The sequence below is a fragment of the Elephantulus edwardii genome, unplaced genomic scaffold (assembly GCF_000299155.1).
Source record: "Elephantulus edwardii isolate Elephantulus edwardi_28Jun2011 unplaced genomic scaffold, EleEdw1.0 scaffold00086, whole genome shotgun sequence".
In the NCBI taxonomy this organism is placed as follows: Eukaryota; Metazoa; Chordata; class Mammalia; order Macroscelidea; family Macroscelididae; genus Elephantulus; species Elephantulus edwardii.
The window spans coordinates 990,404-1,011,167 of record NW_006399836.1 but is presented as its reverse complement, the minus strand read 5'-3'; the positions used below and the strand labels follow the sequence as shown (position 1 = coordinate 1,011,167).

The 20,764-nt window shown below is 57.2% G+C and overlaps 1 protein-coding gene across 1 annotated transcript; it reads right to left on the bottom strand.

The window, feature by feature from the left end:
* Nucleotides 1-5,127: 5,127 nt before the first annotated feature.
* On the bottom strand, nucleotides 5,128-16,963 carry TTLL12 (tubulin tyrosine ligase-like family, member 12). Its single transcript, XM_006890046.1, has 15 exons — nucleotides 16,905-16,963; nucleotides 16,700-16,826; nucleotides 13,876-14,045; nucleotides 11,496-11,694; nucleotides 10,800-10,959; nucleotides 10,577-10,710; nucleotides 10,023-10,099; nucleotides 9,427-9,543; nucleotides 8,584-8,778; nucleotides 8,009-8,120; nucleotides 7,331-7,482; nucleotides 7,042-7,123; nucleotides 6,068-6,136; nucleotides 5,513-5,651; nucleotides 5,128-5,279 (listed from the first exon to the last, which is right to left on the bottom strand). Exons 1-15 carry the CDS (start codon nucleotides 16,961-16,963, stop codon nucleotides 5,128-5,130), a joined length of 1,944 nt encoding a protein of 647 aa, XP_006890108.1.
* Nucleotides 16,964-20,764: the final 3,801 nt, after the last annotated feature.

Here is a 20,764-nt window from a genome sequence, read left to right as displayed (position 1 = left end):
AACGGAGAGAAAACCCTTGGACATAGTTCTGCTCTGACTCACACGGGTCACCTTGAGTCACAGTGGACCTGACCTGCTTTTTGTTTTCCTAGGGTCTGTGTCTCGAAGGCCAGCCTGAGCCCCCAGGGCAGAGGCCCCGCCACTCCTGATTTAGAGGCCAGGGTGCCGCCTGCGAGCAGGCCTGGCCCCCCCAGGGTGCAGCCACCCACAAGCCCACTGTTCTTGGGACATCCTGGATTCCTGGCTGGTTCTGCTCAGACCATAAGCTCCCAGGTTTGTCTGTCTTCAACAGCACCCCATTTCCTCCTGACCACAGGAAGTCTCACCTGGACAAATGGATACACAGCAGGACACAAGCCATGACACTGTGACTTTCAGCTCACGACCTTGGGATACGTCCCCCCCTTCATGACCGGTGGCTTGGTCTCATTTCTAAGCTTCCGCTAAGTCCCCATCTGTCAGAGGCTTTAGGTCTCTGACAATCTCCACGTTGGTTTTGTCGAAGCCACTGCTCACAGACCAAGTCCTTTTGGTCTAAAAGCAGCCTTGGAGGTGCAATAGTTCAAGGATTTGGTGAATGAAAAGGAGGGCTGTTCAAACCCACCAGCCGCGCTGCAGGAGAACGCTGAGGCACTCTGCTGGCATCGACAGTTATAACCTTCAGTAACCTCTGGGGACCGCCCACTGGGTCCTATGGACTTTGAATCAACTCAAGCGCAGTGGGTTTTGGTCAAAACTGTCTGCTGGAGCAGCTGCACGCAGTGGCTGGTTCAAACACGCCCTCAGCTCATGCTCCAGCAGGTGGGGCAGGAAAGCCAGTGCTGGTACAGGTTACAAGAGGAGACTTCACACGAACCAGGAAGGCTCGCTGGAAGGCAGCCACATGAAAGCAATAGTGGCTCTCGGAGATGGTAGAATTCTCACCTGCCATGCACCTCTCCACAGTGCTAAGGAGCCAGGATGTCAGCTTAAAGACTAAGGTGCAGCTGATCCAAGCCATGGCCTTTTCAGTTGCTTCCAATGCATCTGGAAGCTGGACAGTGACCCAGGAAGGCAGAAGCAGCGGTGATGCCTCAGGGCTGTGGGGCTGGAGGTGGGTACTGAACATCCCGTGGGCACGGGCTGCCAGCATCTTGGAGGAAGTGCAAGGAGGGTGAACTTGTCTCACGTACTCTGGGCATGTTGTCAGGAGGGGTCAGTCCTTGAAGAGGGACATCATGTAGGGAAAGGTGGAGGGTCATAGCAAGAGAGGAAGCACTCCAACAAATGGACTGACACATGGCTGAACAATGAGCTTACCCTATCAGGTGGTGAGGATGGGGCAGGGTAACACAGGGTGCAGAACTGTTGTTTATAAAGGCGACTTGATAGCCCCTAACAACATCATGTAGCAGAACTGGGCTCGATTCCAGCCGACAGAGTCCAGGGACCATCAGTCTCAGTGAACACTTCTGTGTGGCTATGACACTCAACAGGCTTCTTTCTCTCTGGACTAAAACTAGAGGGAAAGGCCTGGTGATCTACTCGCAAAGACTCTGTGGAACATTAACTGTGGTGCACAGGGTTGACTCGAAGGTGATGACTAGCATTTGGAGCCTTCCCAAAACAAGGAGATGCCTCCGTGTCCTGAGCCTCCTACAACGACAGCCACCACCTCTGGACAGTGACATTCACTATGTACAGCAGCCAGCCGAGATGCTGCAGGAGAGACAGAGGAATCCTCATTCTCTGGGACAATCACTACCCTGGGATTCTCTCTGGCCACACGTCCAGCACTGTGAATCTCTGCATCCGATGGATTTTTGAAACAGGAAGTGACCAGGGTGTGGACACGTGCCAGGAAGGCCTATCGGTGGAGAGGAGCCAGCCTCACACCTTGTGTGAGCATCTGTCCAGTTTCTGGCAGGAGCCCATGTGCTGGTGGAGACGCAGGACCTCGGGAGGGTGGCCGTTTGCGTGGATGTCTGCGTGAGGATCCTGCCTGGCCTGGCCCACGATCCCTCAGGGCGACCCTCTCCACGTGCAAAAGGTGCAGGGAGCCTGAACGGAACAGGTCCAACAGCAGGTGCTCGCTTCACGCCCCTGCGTCCCTTTTTGTTACTCTAACAATATTTCAAATATACATTGTCGTTAGGTGCCATCAGGTGCAACTCCGGGCAACTGTACAAACAACAGCTCTGAACCCTGTCCTACCTTGTGTTATTCTCACAATCTGACACACTCAAGCTCATTGCCGCAGTCACTGTGTCAATCCACCTGGTTGAAGGAAGGTCTTCCTCTCCTTCACCGACCCTCCACCTTCCAATTAAAAGCCTCTTCTAGCACCATGGCCAAAGTATGTGAGATGAAGCTTTGTTATCTTTGCCTCCAAGGAGCACTTTCTCCAAGACATCTGTTTGTTACTTTGGCGGTCCACGGGATGTTCAGTACTCTTCTGCAACACCACAGCTCAAAGGCATCAATTCTTCTGTCATCTTTAGTCACTGTCTAGCTCTCAGATGCCTAGAAGTGACTGAAAAGACCATGACCTGAATCAGGTGCACCTTAGTTCTCAAAGTAACATCACTGCTCTTCAACAAGTAAGAGAGGTCTCTGACAGCAGACTTTTCCAATGCAATAGTTAGATCATGTAACTGCGTGCTCACTCAGCTCCCCACCCTAACACCGAGTCCCACTCATCGTGACCCCAGCCAGGCTTCTGAGGTACACTGCCCATCTTTCTCTGTGGAGCCCAACACGGGACCCCCCCGACACCACCAGGTGCCTAACACACCACAGGGTGGTGCAAGCCTACCTCACAAGCTTGAGAAGAACAAAGTACTTCCTTTACTGCAACGTGTTACTGAAGTGGTTTGGAACGGAACCTGCAGTCAACCAGCCAGAGCCTCCGTTCTGGGGCACAGGACACCCCACCTCCCTCATGCAGATGGGGCTCTGCCACTTTTATCTATTGCCTCCAAGTGGGGTCATTACCACCTCCTCCTCGTTTCACTGGGACCACTTTCTGACCGCACCAGGTACACAGCAGTCAGATCTCATCACCGCCCCTTCTCCAGGGGAGAAGATCCCCTGAAGGCAAGGCCACCTGGCCTCCCACCCAGCACAGGGTCAGCCTCAGTCCCGATCTGCGGTGTGGCCAGGTCATGATTCTCACTGCGTGGGTGGTGACTCATAGTAACTCTACGAACAAGGGATCTGGCCGCTGCCCTGTCCTCATCTCCGACACACTCCAGCCGGCTGTTACCGTGTCAACCCGACCCACTGAGGGTCCTCCTTTGCTGACCCTCCACCTTTCCGGGCAGGATGTCATTTTTCCAACATTCCCAAAGTCCGCTGGATGAACTTTCACTATGCTGGTCTCCAAGGAGCACCCCGGCTGCACCTTTTCTAAGACGGTCCTGTCACCCTTTCGCAGGCCACGGGACATTTAGTACTCAGCTCAAAGGCATCTATTCTTCCGTCATCATAATTTATTGTCTATCTTTCAGCTGCGTCATCACACCCCACCCACCCACCCAGTGTAACCATTTTCCACTCTGTGACCTGGTGTAAGCAGCCAATCAGCTGAAGAGGGAGTTTCCTTGGGGTTGACTTCACCCCCATTTAACTCACCACTATGGTTTTCAGAGCCAATAGCCCGTCACTGACTGTGAGGTTGAATTCCTCCAACCCAGCAGCTGTGTGGGTCAGAAGGCACCAGGGTGACGCCTGACCCAGGGACTCGGGACTCACCAGCCTCCAGACCAGCATGAACCCTTTGTCCCGAGGTAAATCAACGCGCGCGCGCACACACACACTTCACTGGCCCCACTCTGGAGAACCCCAGCTTCTCTGACACCCCCTGGAAATCATTGGGGGTGACGTCCACTCCTGCCTCCCACGGAGAGGAACCTGGAGCTGGGAACCCACATGGGCCAGCACCGGACTTGGCAGTCTACATCGTCGTTTCTCCAAGTCTGCACCCTGACTGCAAAGTGTGTCATGTTGGAACCCCCGAGGAGAAAGTGAGACGCTGTACAAGAAGAAGGCATCTTTCATTGCAGTACAAATTGAGAGGAAGTGGGACATCACAGCATCCCAGAAGAAACCCAGAGATGAGGGGCCCAGCCTCAGGGCAGAACCCCAAGAGAGGTACGGGCAGCAGCAGATGCATCCATTTGGGCAAAGGGCAGCCCCAGCGGGAGGACGGGCACACGCCAGATGGACAGGACATTCACACATTCCAGTTTTGCTATAAGGGGACCACTTTTTGGCTTCCAAACCAGCCCCCACACCGCCTCCCTTCACCTACATGTGAGAATACTCCTGGGATACCAGTCCCAGTCCCCCCAGCTTCTCAGAGCCCTTTAACTAGCTGGGTCTAGGGCATTACTGCTCCCTAAAAACCCCCAAAACACCCTCTAGCGTGACTCCAAACTGCAGGGAAACAGGAACTGGACTCTTCACACCTCCTTCCCCAAAACCAAAGTAACAAAATACAGCATCCTGGGGCTTGAACCTAGTAACAGGGTCTGTGACCCATCCGCAGGCATGTGTCGGCCCTCCACAGCCCTCAGTGACCCTCTGTTGACAGTGCCCAGAAAGGAAACAACAGGAACGAACCCAAGTGTGTGGACACCACCATGTGCCTGTGATCTAGCTCGACTGGAGGGGGGGTGACATTGTGTCTGTCACGGTGTGTAACCGTCATGGTCTGCTGGTGAAGGGGTGGAGCCAGGCTCAGGCAGTAAGGCGGGGGCTGCCTGGCAGGCATTTCCCTGGGTGTTGGGGTTCCTGGTTGGCTGCACCCTCTACCCCCCGCAGGCCTCCCCTCTCCTCCTAGGGGGCTGCTGCCTCATGTTCCACCCCGTCCCCTTTTGCTGATGCCTGGAAACCTCTGGGAGTGACCGCAGTGAGGTGCTGCAGGATCCGGGGTGCTGAGGGCCTGTAGTCCTGCAGCCCTGGTCCCACCCTGTGGGAAGAGCCCAGTGCCCCCCGGGGATGGGGTTTGGGGAGGTTAGCTCAGTCCACAGTGAGGTGAGGTGAGGAGAGGTGAGGGCATGTAGTCCTGCAGCCCTGGCCCCACCCTGCCCTGTGGGAAGAGCCCAGTGCGCCCCTGAGGATGGAGTCTGGGGAGGCCCGCACGGCCTAGAGGAGGCAGGTGACGTGGCAGTCCCGGGGGTCGTCCAGAAATAACGTGCTGCAGACGTCATTGAAAAAGCTGGGATGGTACTTGCAGGCTCGCTCGCAGTCCGGGTTGAAGTTCACCTCCAGGATTTGGGGCTGCATGACCTGCTTCCCTGGGGGGGTGGGACACAGGTGTGATGGGAGGCCTCGCTTCTGGGGACGGGCAGGGCTGGGAAGGCCGGCAAGGGTCTAGGGGGTGCCGGAAAGTGTGAGGAGGCAGCAGGGGGTCAGCTGAGGACGCTCCTAGCAGGGGATGGGACCTGGGGTCTGCGGACCCTGGTGCACACCGATGGGGTCTCAGAATTGCTAGCCCTGGGGAGTCGGGACTACAGGGCTGCCCACTCACCATCGGGGCGCTGCTCCCACTTCAGCATGAGGTCCACAGCGTACATGGCCCGGGATGAGGGGTAGGGCCAGAGGCCCAGTGGTGCTGGCCTGTTGCATGCTGCCTGAAACAGTTCTCTGAAGGCCTGGAAGATCTCCGCCTGGGGTGTGGGGTACAGTCAGGGGCTGGTGAGGGGCCATGAGCCTCCCAGAGCAGCCCTCACAGGGGAATGAAGCCCCTCCTGAGTCCCAGCCCCAAGTTGCCCTGACGTTTCTCCCACTGGCATGGAACCTGGTGTCACAGCGTGGTCACTAACACCTGCTGGCCCCCTTCCCTAGCACAGGTTCTCCCGCCTCAGGCACAGCTGCACCCTAAAACCTGGCCTTCATGCCACCCCGAATGTCCCCAGTCACCTCTCGGGGTTTAGTCGACACCGCAGCCTATATGGTCAGTCTGCACCAGCCCCTACACCACTCTGGGGGGGAGGGGCAGGGGCGGGGGCTGTTCAGGAGGATCAAACTCCTCAACCCTGTAGGACAAGGGCGCAGCCCGGGGGGGTGGCAGGTGAGGGCGCACCTGGACATCCTTCCAAAGAAATGCTGGGTTCTGCTTCTCGAACTCCGGGATGAACTGGTCATAGTGCACCTGTGGCAGACAAGGGGTCGTCACTGCCCAGGCTGCTCCAGGCGCACCAGGGGGGGGGGGGGGGGGTAAGGAGGAGCCCATCCCGTGCTGGACGTGGGCCCTGGTCACACCACGGCAGGCAGGGAACATCCAGACCACGCAGCCCTCAGGGGGCAGTCAAGTGGTGCGAGACAGGATCTGAGCTCTGGACCCTAGCTGCGTGATTGCGTAAAATGCTTAGCCCACCACCTGTGAAGCAGTGTTACGTTCACTGGCCAGGAAACCCACTGAGGTTCGCTCCTGGGGTTCCAGGGAGACAGGGCCAGGGCAGAGCCCCTTTAAGAACCTGAGTCCAAGCCCAGCTGAACTCCAGCTGACTACAGGGACAGTGGTCTGCTAAGAGATGAGACTGGTCAACGCACAGGGCTAAGTAGAAGCTCTGGGGAGGACGTGCCCAAGTCAGTTCTGAGAACCCAAACACATTGGCCTTGATGAGACGTGGCAAATGTGGACACGCCTACAAAGCGTGTGCACACGCTCACACACACACAGAGAAAGAAGCACTCAGTACCCTGATCTTCACCCTCAGAGACAGGGCCGGACCACAGGCCTGGGGGCCTAAGAGAGGCCTGGGGGCCCAAGAGAAGCCTGGGGCTGTACAGCTGGACGCTGAGCTCCCTCCTAACACGTTCCCAGAAGACGTTCCCCCACAGCAGGATGACCACTTCCCTGGTGCCCCCCGCCCTGCTATTCTTGTGTTTGATGGGTACCAGTAGGGAGGAACCCCAGAATCTGAGGGCACCTAAGTCTCCCAGCTGCATATGGCACTGCTGGGGTGCACACACTAGCTGGACACAGCATGAGGTCTGAACCAACTTCACAGGAGACAGCACCCACCACATGGCTGAGGACTGGGCAGGCCCTACCTGCTTCAGAACCACATCCGGGTCATAGTTCATGACAGTGAAGTGCTTCTCGTAGTCATCCAGATCACTGAGTGAGAAGGGCCTGGGTTCAAACACAGACAGGTGTGAGGGCCTGATGGGCGCCCCGTCTACCCCACCACGCTGGCCCGAGCCCTGGCTGGCCGGCAGGTGACCTGCTGACCACAGACACACGCTGGGGTGCTGCAGGAGGTGGGCCTGCTCTTGTCCAGGGGTCTTACCCAGAACGAAACCCTGCCCCAGGTGGGTGACGGGACCTCCCCGCATTTACCGGTTGGAGAAGCGCAGCCAGAAGACGTCGTAGACGAACAGCCGCAGGGGTGACACTGACCGCAGCAGCACGACGTAGCGGATGTCGAACTTGACCGGCCCCACGTCCTCGCGGTGGAACAGGACGGGGCTCTCGATGTACTTAGACACGACCTGGTGGACAGACGGCAGGCACCTCACTCTTGGGGGCCCTTCTGGACCTTGTGTGGAGGTCGGGGGCCCTTGGACCTCAAGCATACTGGAATCCAGACTTGGCTGTGGCCTTTCTGTCCACGTGGAACCTGTGCCCGTGCCCATGCTGGCCCAGCTACATGGCGCTCACGCTTCTGTCCCCCAGCCCTGCCTCTGCCTCCCTGATCTTCACGGCTGGCTTTAACCTCAGTCTGAGAGAAATGTCTGGTGACGTGTGTCTAAGAGAGAGGCTGTGAACATGCTATGAGGCTCAGGCCTGCTCTGACACACCGGGGTCCACGTAAGGCTGTGACAGCCTCTGGTCCACCTCACCACTCATCTCCCCTAAGCAGGATACAGTGCAGCCCTGAGTGACCACACGGCTCTGTCCTGCGCTGGGCAGGACACAGAAGGCCCCACAGGTGGTCAGCTCCACCTGAGGTGCTGACACGCTGCCCCTCCCCACACTTGTGCCCCACCCGCTCAGAGGTGCACATGTGGGGCCCACCTTGGGGGTGCTCTCGCGGTGCCGGATGATGCTGTTGAGGTCCTTGCTGATGTGGGTGTCCAGGCTGCGGGCCAGGTTCCAGGGCTTGCAGATCCAGTGGTTATCCTCGCCCCTGGGGGCAGAGGACCAGCTAAGCCCAGCTCGGGCCTGTGCCCTGTCGCCCCAGGATCGAGGCAGGGAGGACGCAGCGCCCGGCTTCTCTTGGGACACCAAGGGGGGAAGTAGAGGGAAGATGAGTGGTGTTGGGCTTCAAGGACTGAGTAGGTTTGCTGAGTGATGGGGTGGCTTCTGGGAAATGACCAGTGACTTGGGAGGATCCTGTGGTGCACGCAGTGGGCGGGACCATGGTGCACAAGGGCAGTGACTGGCTTGTCGCTGGCCTGGGAGGGTCATGTGGTGCACACATGGCGAGCCACCAGCCCTGTGCCCACTGTGTGCATACAGCCACTGCCCAATGCTGGTCTCCGGATGCATAGGAGGCAACAGGGAGGTGAATGGCGGGGTGTGTGTGTGTGTGGGGGGTGTGTGTGTGTGTGGTGTGTGTGTGTGTGTCTTGAGGCTCTGGGGCTGCTCACCGCCTCTCCCGCTGCTGGAAGTAACTGATGAACTGGGGCAGCTCGGTGCGCAGGTTGAAGGTGCGGGGCAGCCAGGACGGGCCCTCGGGACCCCCGGCCCGGCGGGCGATGGAGGCCAGGCAGTCCTTGACTGTCAGCAGGTTCTCGCAGGGGAACTGGTTCAACAGCACCCGCGGCCGTTCCTGGCTCAGCCTCCTGAGGGCAGGGGGGAGAGGAGGTTCGGTGGGCGGAGCCACAGGCCAAGGGTGGAGGAGGGAGGGGCTCGGTGGGTGGGGCCACAGGCCATGGATGGAGGAGGGAGGGGCTTGGTGGGCGGAGCCACAGGCCATGGGTGGGGGAAGAGGGCCTCGGTGGGCGGAGCCACAGGCCAAGGGTGGAGGAGGGAGGGGCTTGGTGGGTGGGGCCACAGGCCATGGATGGAGGAGGAAGGGGCTTGGTGGGCGGAGCCACAGGCCATGGATGGAGGGGGCAGGGCACAGTGGGCGGAGCCACAGGCCATGGGTGGAGGAGGGAGGGGGCTTGGTGGGCGGAGCCACAGGCCATGGGTGGAGGGGGCAGGGCACAGTGGGCAGGGCCACAGGCCATGGGGGGCACAGTGGGCGGAGCCACAGGCCATGGGTGGAGCAGAGGCAGGGCACAGCAGGCAGAGCCACAGGCCTCAGGTGGCATCAGGGCGGGGCAGGGCACAATGGTCTGAGCCACAAGTAGTGGGGTTAGGGGGCGTGGCTAAGGAAGAGCCTGCTGGTGGGGCCACAGGCCATGGAATTGGGGGTGTGTGGCTGGGAGGCAGGAGTCACAGGCCCAGACTCTGGGCTGGGAATCATGGCGGATGGGGGCACTCACTGGTAATCCTTGAAGTGGGAGAAGTTGTAGAGGATGTCGGCATCCTCCTCGTTGGAGGTGAAGGTGAACCGCGGGTGGGTCAGGTGACTGAGCACCTGTCCGACGTCGGAGTAGATTCTGTGGAGAAGCCGGACTGAGTGCAGTGCCATGGCTGCCAATGTCTGGCTCCACCTGGGCCCTTGGAGACCTCTCCGTAGGCAGGACTCAGGGGTTGGTGGCTGCGTGGGGCAATGGTGGTGGCCCCTTCCCACCCCTGGGGAGACCCAGGCCCTCAGAAGGCCAAGATGGAGCCTGCCTCCTGGCCCGACCCTCCCTGCACCTTCACGTTCTCATCAGTGAGGGGTACACAGCTGTTTCCCCTATACTGTGGGTCTCCACATGACCACTGCTCTCACAGAACCCCTACTCCCACTGCCAACACAAGAGATGGTCTGGCCCCTGAGTGCCCTTTCTTTTCTTGTTTTTTTTTGGTGCCCTAGGAGAAAGAGGAGTTGGGGCCATGATTCTTCCATTCAGCAAGGGCAGGGGTTAGGGTGGGCCCGTGTCAGCACAAAGTGACCCAGGACAGTGACAGCCAGGTCAGAGAAGGGACTTACTTAAAGACGTGGTCATCGGGGTACACTGGTGGCTGGATGGCCTGTGGCATTTTCTCCTTGTTCTCCTCCAGAATGGTCTAGGGGACACCAGGGATAGGACTGACCTCAGAGACAGGGGCACTTGGTCCCATGCCCCCACACGTGGCACATGTGAGGGATGGCCACCACACGTGCCAGAACCTGAAGACACCCAGATCTCAGGGAGGGCCTCTCACATGTGCTGCAGCTGCCAGCACAACACCCGGGGCCTCCGGCATCCTCAGCCCGACACTGCCTGCCTGGCACGCTGTGACCATGGGGACACTCTGCCCCATGGCAGAGCCCCCCCAAGGTACCCCCGAGTGTCCCAGTCATGGTTTCAGCTCTGGGGCCTGAGGTGAAGCTGTGAAGCCAGAGGCTGGCTTGTCCTGAGCCCCTCACCTGCTCCCCAGTCTCTCCCCGACTTCCTGTGGTAACCAGATTGGGCCCGAGAGTCAGCCTTGCTGGGTCAGTGGACAGAGAGCATTCTAGAAGCCAGCTGAGTGGACAGGCCAGGTCAGGGGTTGCTGCCACACCTGGTAGTAGGCTTCGGGGGGCTCGGGTGTGGAGGAACTGAGGTCCAGCAGGTCGGCGGGCACCCAGGGCAGCATCATGCACCTCCGCACCAGTGGGTCAGGCTCTCCGTAGGCGTAGTCCCGGCTCACCTCCTCTGCACCAGAGAAGCCATCAGGGACCATCAGGGACGGGGTGGGAACCGGACCCAGGCCCGCCCTTCTGGCGGTGGTGGCGTCCACTTACCGCCCGTGTCCAGGTCCCTGAGAGGCCACAGCAGCGTGTAGGCCACCTGATGGGGCATGTAGAAGAAGGGGGCCGTGGCGAAGCTGGGTGTGTCGGCGTGCTGGATGCGTGAGCCAAACTCGTCCATGACATACCACACCGGCACCTTCTCCTCGGCTGTCTGGGGGAGCACACGGCGTCACCTGCCTGCTCTCCCGTCCCTGCACCCTACCTGTCTGCAACTAGCTTTCTAGTTAGGATGTTTGTCACCCTCAATCCCTGTACCTAGAGGCAAGCCCTGCCCCGACTGACCAGTCAGCAGGACACTGACCTGGGTGGTCTGCAGTCCAAGGGAAACCAGCACCTACAGGGAGGGGCTTGGTTTCTTGAATGTGGGTGGGGTTAGGGCTGGCATTCAGGGAAGGCTTCCTGAAGGAGGCATCACCTATGCTTGGGTCATGAGACACCAGCACGAGTCTCCCCATAGGAAGCCCTGTGTGCAAGGGCATGGAGGGGTGGGGGCTGGAGGTCCGACAGCCAGAGAGGCCAAGAGAGGGGCAGATAAGCTACCTGAGCCCGAGATGAGGGGTCTGGTGGGGGGTGGTGGGGGTCACATCTTATGAGCTCAAAGGCCAGCGACATCTGGTTCTGAGGTAACACCACAAGGGTTTCTACCTCTGCCCCAGCACGGAGCCCCTACTGGCACCTGCCGCTCACCCCGTGGGCCAGCTGGTATGTCTGGTTGAATCTCCACATCTCCTGCAGCACCAGGTCCACGGCCTCGGCGCTGGGCAGCTCGCCATGGAACTCGATGCCCATCAGGCTGGCCATCCGGTGCAGCAGCCCGGGCACCTGCTCCAGCTGCTGGCGGGCGTGCTCCACACGGTACGTCCAGGCATGGTCGATGAGGAAGATGCTGTGGGGGTGGGGCGAGTGGGTATGAAGTGGGCAGACGCTGGGGCCTGGGCTGTGGGTAGAATGGGGCCTCAGTTCTCCTCAGCTCCACCCTGCAGGGGCTCCTATGTCCAGTGGGTCCACTCCGTCTTCTCACCCCACCTCCACCACCAAGTCGATACAAGGGCTGAAGGAGAAACACATGCAGTGTGCCAGCCATGTAGCCTGTGCCTCGAGGACCACAGGGAAACCAGGTCCCCACTGCAGCTGCCACCTCCTCCTGATGCACGGCGACCCTGGAGGGCAGACAAGAACTGCCCAGTGTCCCCAAAAATAGACGGCCTCATCTTTCGCCAGCCAACTGCTGCTAAGCTCAGAGGACTGACCCTTCAGTTTGCAGCTTAGCACTTTAAACACCACACCACCAGGGTGCAGTCCCGGTGCTTTCCAAGTGTCCCCGCCATGTCTGAGATGCAGGCCGGGTGGACACTGCTCCTCCTTCCCCATCGCCCCAAGGACACAGGTGAGGCATCAAGTAGGTGTGAGGACACTGGACCTGACAGCACCAGGACCTTTCTGCCGGGAGAGCTTGGAGGTCAAACCCCAGTGGACGCTGCAGCCTGACAAGACCCCCGAGGTGCCAGCCATTCGGCTCTCACCAAGTCGGTGGGAGGATGCTGACGCCCCCCAGCGGTACCCTCCTGTCCACAGCAGAATGAGGACTCCCAGCACCCTGAGGACAGAGGCCCTCTGCAGCCACAGGGGCTGGTGGCCCAACAGCCTCGCTCGCTCCGCTGATCCCCCCTGAATCTGAATCCTGTGTGCAGGATGGGCGCTCAGCCGTCTTAACTCACACGTACCTTCGTTGGATTTCTTTGTAACTCACACTTAAAACGCTGCTAAGAACACTTAAGCTCTGGTGGGTGCACTGCTTAAGTGCTTAGCTCTTAAAGGAAAGGTTGGCAGTTCGACCCTCCCAGCTGCTCTTGGGGAGAAAGATGTGGCAATCTGATGGTCTAGATCTCAGTCCTGACACCTCCCGGGGCAGTCCCAGCCTGTCTACAGGACTGTAATGAGTCAGGACAGACAGAACTAGGGTGTGTTTTACAGGTCTCTGCTCCTATGCAGACCACGGCAGGGAGCTGGGCCCTTGGTGTCGGATAGGATCCCAAAAGAACAAAGATCAGGACGCAGAAGGGCCCAGAAGGAAAGGGCTGTGGGGCGGGTGGACCTTCTCTGGGTAGCGTCCCAGAGGCAGGTTCCCCTAGAAGACATGGGGTGTCCTGGGGTTTTCTGGAACATTCTCAGATGACACGTGGACAACGCCTTGCACTGAACTCTGTTCAGTGGACACTACCTCTCCCTTTTACTTACAGACTAGAGAGGGGCTCCAAATGCCAGGATCTACCCCTCAGGCTGCACACCAGCTCCAGCTCCTGCCCTCAACCTGAGACCCTGCCTCTGACTCCCATGTGGCACCCCAAAACCAGTGCAGGACGTGAGGAGTCAGGCGAGCTGGGAGGGTGAGGGCCTTCACGGGGTAGGACAGAATAGCCAGCAGTCTGAGTCACAGCATGGGTGAGGCAGCCGCCTGTGACTGGTCCAGGTGGGAAAGGAGGCAGGAAAGGCCCTGCAGGGGATAGAACCTTCCGTGGGGCCAGTGACCCTTTGCAGAGAGTCTGCAGCTCTGCCTGCCTCAGAAAGCCAGAGTCTAGCCTGTGGAGGACCCACTGAACTATAATTCTTACACTTTTCTGGTAAAACACCAGCAAAACCACAATAAACCAACACTAGAAAGAGTTGCCGTCAGCCTGACTCCTGGTGATCTTATATGCGTCAGATTGTGGGATGTTGCCAGGCTTTTCTTCCTCATAACGGCTCTGTGGACTGGCCCCTCCAGTGATTTGTTAGTGTCCGAGGGTGTTAACTGCTTGACCAGCTTGCAGGCATGGCCCAGTTGGACAGGTGCCACGTAAGGCGCGTGCGCCAAAGCTGCCCTTTGCCATTGCTCGCCCCCAAAGCCCAGCGTGGGAAAGCCTGCGCGCCTGTGCTGCGCATGCGCCTTAGCAGCGACAGCTCTAACCCCAGCGTGGGAAAGGCTGCACGTCTGTGCTGCGCATGCGCCTTAGCAGCGACAGCGCTAACCCCAGCACTGCCCTGCCCGCTGGCGAGTCCCTCTGCACCGAGAGCTTAGCTCCTTTACCTGTTGGGGTCATCTGCCCGCAGCCCCGCCTCGTTGGTCACGATGACCTTGTAGCAGAGCTCGCCCCCGGGGTTGGGCCTCTTCCTCCGCGCTTCCCGCGCCTCTTCACTCTCATCCTCGTCCACTTCCTCCACTTGCATTATTCCAAACATCTCTCCAGCGTCGAAAACCTGGGGGCCAAGGCATCGGTCAGCGGGTGCTGTTGGCAGGATGCTCACCCACAGCGTCCCATCACTGCAGCTAACCCAGGAAGCTGCCCCTAGGCCAAGAGGACAAAGCAAACCCGTTCAGAGGGCAAGACCCTAGGCCTGGCTCCCACACATTATATCCCAGGTGGGGAAACTGAGGCTCCAAGAGCCTCAACATGGTCCTTGTCTGCCCTAGCGCCTGCCATCCACCCCAGTGTTGCTGTCCAGGTCTCCAGTGCTCCTCCCCCTGTGACACCACCTGGGGCATTATGGCTACAGGTACCATGTGGGGCTTCTTGTTCTCTGGGGAAACCAGGTCCCCAAGGCAGGTATGCTTCCACTCTGGGCATGAACGAACTGGCATCCTGTAGCACTAGAACCTCAACCCATATCCGTTTCACCAAACATCCAGCCCCAAACCATGAAAACTGAGGCAACATGAGGGGTACAGGCTTCCCCGCCAGCTACTCTCCACTCTGCGGGAAGAGTGTGGCCCTGAGCTGCAGGAGCTGAGGCCCAAGCTCTGAGGTGGCCTGGGTCCCCTATCCAGGAGGGATGAATGGGCCTTGGCCTTCCACATGTCCTCACTAGGGTTGTTACAAGCCCAGTGTGGTTAGCAAGGCTGACAGGCCAGCTGTTCCTCACACTCTGGAAAGCAGACCCAATTCCAGCCTGTCCCTCCCATGGCGTGTCTGCCACAGCTCAGCGCTGGCTGGAGAAGATTCTGGAGCTCCAGAATCTCCCTCTCTCCAACAAGTTACTTGACTGCTCTGTGGGGTGCAGCAGCCACCATCCCTTTCCCGCTGGGACTCAGGGAGCATCTATGAGGTGGTGCTGTGCAGCTGCGCAGAGGTGGGGTACCAGCAGACACACTTTTGCTTCCCTAGTCACGGCCCCAGTGTCACTGGCCCTGCCAACGTGTGAAAAGTAGCCCCCACCCCTGCCAGCAGAGCCCCTATGCCAGGGCCTGCAGCAGGGATGGTCATGGAGAACGTGGCTGCCCTGGGTGCAGCTGAACTTGGTCATTGCCCACTGAGTGCTGGCTGAGCCCTGGCTAAAGCTCACATTCCTCATGCCACTCCAAAGCCAGGTGTTCTGCTATTACCCTTGAGCTACACATGGGGAGGTGGGCTCAGCCTCTGTGTGTGTGTCTGCGTGCGCACACATGCATCTGTGTTTGGAGAGCCTTTGTGGTGCAGGAGTATTAACTTCTGGCCACTAGACAAAGACGGATGGCACACACCACCAACCCATTAAAGATCTGGGCCCACCAACAGCTCCATGGGGCATAGAGAAGTCAGCTGGCTTCCATGAAAGACTCACAGCGTCAAAAACTCTATGTTATTGGTTACCACTGAGTCAAAACGAACCCATAGCGGACCCTCCAGCAGGTTTTCAGAGGCAGTAAATCACACAGGAGTTGACTGCCCATCTTTCTCCCACAGAATATCCAGCAGATTCAAACTGTGTGCCTTTGGGTTGATAGTCCAATTCCTTACCATTAAGTCACCAGAACTCCCAGAAACCTTGTGGGGTAGATTTATTCTTTCCCAAAGGGTTTCCACATTGGAACGGATTTGATGACAAGTGGGCTTGAACTTTACTGTGTACAAAAAGTGCCTCTGCGCGTGCTTGGTCAAATGGAGATACTGGCTCAGAGAGGCTGGGCTTTCACTTGGCCAGGGTCTGGGTTTACTGGCCCAGGCGCACAACTCTTGGTTGCAGGGTTCCTCCACCACAGAGCAGTTCTGTCTGTCTAGGAAAAGGGCTTCAAGCTGGCCTGGGTTGTGCTTCTGCTCAGTTCTAGGTCCACCCCACACCAGGCCAGCAGAGACTCCCTTTGGTGGTCCAGACCAGCAAAGGCTGGAGCTGAGTGGAGCTTTTTTTTTTAAAAAAAAAAAAAAAATTGAGACTCTACAAGTCTCTAAATCATTTCCTCTCTCTTACCCAGAGCCTGAGTTTTCTTTAATCCACAGGGCATATTTTACACTAAGTGTGGAACCATGCATGAAAGAACCCCAGAATTGAGTAAGGATGCAGGACTTCCTATCCAGAGGAAGGCAAACCGGGGCTCTAGAGTCTGGCGACCTTGGAGAGTTATTTCCTGTCCCTGAGCCTCAGTTTTCTGGGCTGTAAAATGGGGTGATGAATGTTGCCCTTCCCAAGGCTGTCGTGGGGATTGGGTAGAGTGGTGGAGGAGTCGGTACCAGGCCTGGCACACACGGGAAGCCGGAGCTGGACTGAGTTCCTGTTCGCAATGCGGCCCTGGCCCAGCCCCAAGTACTGGTAGGGCAAGAGGTGCGGAGGGGCCTCTCAGAACCCTAGCCGGCTGCTCCTCCCTTGGAGGGACCCCCAAGTCACTCCACGCGTAATCACTTCCCTTTTAAACTGCTCCAGCTGCGTCCTTGCACTCCACCTCCCCGAAACGGGGCACCTGCACTGCCCCCAGGCCTCCTTTTCTATACTTTTCCAGCCTGAAACTCCCCTGGACCACATGCCCCGCGACAGCACGTGTCCTCCAGGGCGCCACCCGCCGCTCCGGCCCAACCTCAGTCTGTTTCCCCTTTCCCCCGGGCTGACCCAGAGCGCGCAGAACCCACCCCCTCATCTGCACCCCGACCCCGGGCCGCACGCACCTCGTGCTCCAACTTGTGCAGCAAGCGACCCCAGTAGCGCTCGGGGACCCCCGAGGCCCGCAACGCAGGGCCGTGCAGCGCCGCGAACTCCGCCAGGGCCTGGGCATCCTCCTCCGGCCGCCCCGCGCTCGGGTCCCGCGCTGCCTCCGCCTCTCGGCCCTGATCCCCGTTCTGCGTCCGCTCCGGCGTCAGGTCGGGCGTTCGCGTCCGCGCTGGGCTGCTGTGCCCCGCTGGCCGGAGCTCGGAGCCCGACTGGGCCTCCATGCTGTTTCCGCCCGTACCAGGGCCCACTACAGCCGCGTAACAACCCGGGACCCAGCCACCCCGGCTCCGCCTACCACCGACCCCGCCCCGCGCTCGGCCCCGCCCCCGCGCTCGGCCCCGCCCCGCGCCCTGACCCCGCCCCCGCACGCCTGGACCCGCCCCTCCTCGCCGACCCAGAGACACGCACGTGAGGGACGTCCGAGACAGTACATGGGGACGCGCATGCGTGAAAGGGCATGCGCAGTGACCACCACCTGCCAGTGTGTGCGCACGCGCGCTGGGCGGGTTGAGCATTTTTTACGTGGTTTTCCCAACTCAACTTACGACCGCCCCGGGGCATGTTGGGAGGCAGGGGTACCTGTGTCACACGTGGTAGGAGTCTGTGCGGAAGAGGAAGCTGTTATAAACTTTCCATTGCAGTACATCTCCTGATCTCCTGACAGCTGGTACCAAATGTATTGATTGTGGAGAGAGTATGTAAATGCATTTAATTTCATTCTACAATTTTCAAATCAACAGATTTTTCAGAAGTGGTTACTTTGTGCCTTTGGATTACAAGAGGACCATCTAAAAGTAAAATCTAGCACTTGCAATATGCTTGCCCAGCAGCAAGACTTGGATTCAAATTTGGGATTTCTGGCTCTAAAGCTATGTATTTCAGAAAATAGGATATAATGAAACACAATGCAACTTCATTAATTTTGATTTCTAAAATTTTCTTAAAAAGAACTTTCAAATAGCATATGTTATTGTCATTTTGTGTTATTCTAGGTTTTTTTTGGACAGAAATACTCTAGAGAATAATTCTTGTATTATGTGTGTAAAACTCTATTTGCTGAGTTAATAAATCTCTGCAAGCCAAAAAAAAAAAAAAAAAGAGGAAGCTGTGACTTAGAGGCCCCGGGCCAGCCTCCTGCACCGACCACACTTTGTTTGGCGGGGAGAGAAGTGCAGCAATGAATGAATGGAAATCCGAAATCTCTGTAAATGCTCATTAAAATTATTTTTAAAAAACTGGGAAAAAAAAACCCTGAAAAAAGATACCATCAAGTCCGCCAGCTCTGGTGGCCTAGTGGCAAGAAGCTGCACTGCAACCCCAGAGGTGAGTGGTTCAAATCCACCAGATGCGCTGCTGGAGAAGGAGGGACAGTCTTCTCCTGTACTAGTCAGATCCGATTTGACGGTACATTCACAAAACTTGCTGAAACTGAGGAGGACCTGAAGCACTTGCTGCAGAGGGTCAAGGACTGCAGCCTCCAATATGGATTGAGGCTCAATGTCAAGAAGACAAAGATTCTCATCATTGGGCCAATTGGCAGCATCAGGATGGATGGTGAAGAGATTGAGATTGTTCATAGCTTCAGTTTGCTTGGCTCCACAGTCAACACTTGGTACCAGCAGCCAGGAAATTAGAAGACGTATTGTGATGGGAAAGTCTGCTGTTAGGGACCTCTCCAAAGTACTAAAGAGCAATGGTGTATCTCTGGAGACTAAGGTGCGTCTGATACCGGCCATGGTCTTTGCTATCACTTGTTATGCATCAGAGGTTTGGACAATGACTAAGGAGGATAGAAGGAGAATTGATGCCTTTGAGCTGTGGTGCTGGAGAAGAGTATTGAGGGTACCATGGACTGCTAGGGAAACAAACAGAATGATCCTGGAAAGGGTCAAAGCGGGCTGCCTCTTGGAGGTAAGGATTCTAAGGCTCTGTCTAACATACTTTGGACATGTTGCAAGGAGGGACAGGTCCTTGGAGAGGGACATCATGCTTGGGAGGGTGGAGGGACGGCGCAGGAGGGGAAGACCCTCTATGAGGTGGATTGATTCAGTGCCTGGGGTAATTGGGATGGGTGTATTGGAGACAGTGTGATGGGCACAGGACAGAGCAGGGTTTAGGGCTGTTGTCCGTAGGGTCGCTATGAGTTGCAAGGGACTCGACGGCACATAACAACACAAAAATATGATAATAATAAAAATAAAATGTCATCAAGTCGAATTCAACTCAAAGCTGCTCTCTGAACAACAGACCTGAATCCTGACCTATTCTGTCTCATCCTCACAGTCTCTTGACACATTTGAGCCCACATCTGCCACCTTAGAGGAGTTAACTTTTCTTTGCTACCAGGGCGTAGCTATGACTCGACTCCCATTCCTCTATGACTCAGGCACCCCATGAGCAACGGATCTGAGCCCTGCTCCATCCCGAGCCCCGTGCCATCCTCAACATCTGTGACATTCTTGAGGAGGACCCTCCTCTTTTGTGCGTATGCTCCACCTCTCCAAGTATGATGTCTGACTCCAAAGTCTGGTGTCTCCTAACAATACATCCAATATAGATGAGACAAAGTGTCACCAAAGGAGCGCCCTGGGTGCACTTCCTTCCTCCAAAACATACCTGTTTGTTCTTCTGACAAAGGGTATTCAGTTGTCGTTAAGTGCCTTCAAGTCACCTGCGACTCATAGTGCCCTCATGTACAATAGCCCTAAACCCTGCTCTGTCCTGTGCCAATTTTATTGTCTCTGACACACTTGCCCCCATTAACGCAGTCACTGAATCAGTCCACCCTTCCAAGTATGACGTCCCTCTCCAAGAACTGGTGCCGCCTTGCAACATGTCCAAAGTATGTCAGACAAAGTTTCAGAATCCTTGCCTCCAAGGAACAGCTTGGTTTCACCCTCTCCATGATGAACCTGTTTATCCTCCTAGCAGTCCATGGTATATTCAACACTCTTCTCCAGCACCACAGCTCAAAGGCATTAATTCTCCTTCTATTATCCCTAGTCATTGTTCAGCTCTCTGTCTCATAGCAAGTGATTGCAAAGACTATGGCCTGGATCAGGAGCACCTTATTCTCCAGACTGACATCGTTGCTATTCAGTACTTTGAAGAAGTTTCTGACAGCAGACTTTCCCAATGCAATTCGCCTTTTAATTTCCTGGCTGCTGGTACCAAGAGTATTGATTGTGGAGCCAAGCAAACTATAGCTGTTATAACCTCATCTATAATTGGCCCTTGATGAAGTGGATTGTTTCTGTGACTGGGGTAATAGGGTAGGCAAGGATGGAGAAACTTTGTCTCATATACTTTGGGCATGTTGTTAGGAGAAGCTACTCCTTGGAAGGGAATGTCGTGCTTGGAAAAGTGGAGGGTCTGCAAAGGAGAGGAAAATCCTCAGCGAGATGAGCTCAAGTGTGTCAGAGACGGTGAGGATGGCACAGGACAGGACGGGGTTCAGAGCTGTTGTTCACAGGGTGGTTACGAACTGAACTTGAACTGATGGCACTTAACATAAGGATTGGTGAGGGCCACCTGGGTGAGGAGTGGGGGGGCTGGGACTGGGCTACAGGACAGCTGGAGTCAACTGCTTGTGTGTGCCCCACTGTGCCAGGGTCCTGTCCTCGGCTGTTTGCAGCACCTTTTAGATGCGCCCTGCCCCCCCCAGTGCCCATGTGTCTGTGGCATGGATGCCCTGTCCCCCCCAGTGCACTGATGTCTGGACGCTCCCCCCCCCCCAGTGTCCTGGTGTCTGGACACCCGCCCCCTTTGCCCTGTGTATGGAATACCCCGCCCCCCCAAGTGCCCCAGTGTCAGTGGCATGTCCTGTGTCTGTCCTGCTTCTCCTGCCACTGATTCTCTGAAGTGTCCTCACTGAGCTCTGAGACGGGGCTGGAGGAGGAGTCTCTCTGCTGATTACCCCCATCAGTAGAGATGAGGGCCTCTGTGTGGCCCCCAGTCCAGCCTCCGTCTACTTCATCGCTCTGATCAACGGCGTCACGACCTGTGCTCATTCTCGAAATCTG

What these genes read in the sequence shown, in the direction of transcription:
- TTLL12 (XM_006890046.1), bottom strand. Translation starts at nt 16,963, where the DNA reads ATGGAGGCCCAGTCGGGCTCCGAGCTCCGGCCAGCGGGGCACAGCAGC. An exon ending in CAGGGACCTGGACACGGGCG is followed by an intron (nt 10,711 to 10,799) that starts GTAAGTGGACGC and finishes TCTCTGGTGCAG; the next exon opens with AGGAGGTGAGCCGGGACTAC. An exon ending in ACCGCGAGAGCACCCCCAAG is followed by an intron (nt 7,483 to 8,008) that starts GTGGGCCCCACA and finishes TCTGTCCACCAG; the next exon opens with GTCGTGTCTAAGTACATCGA.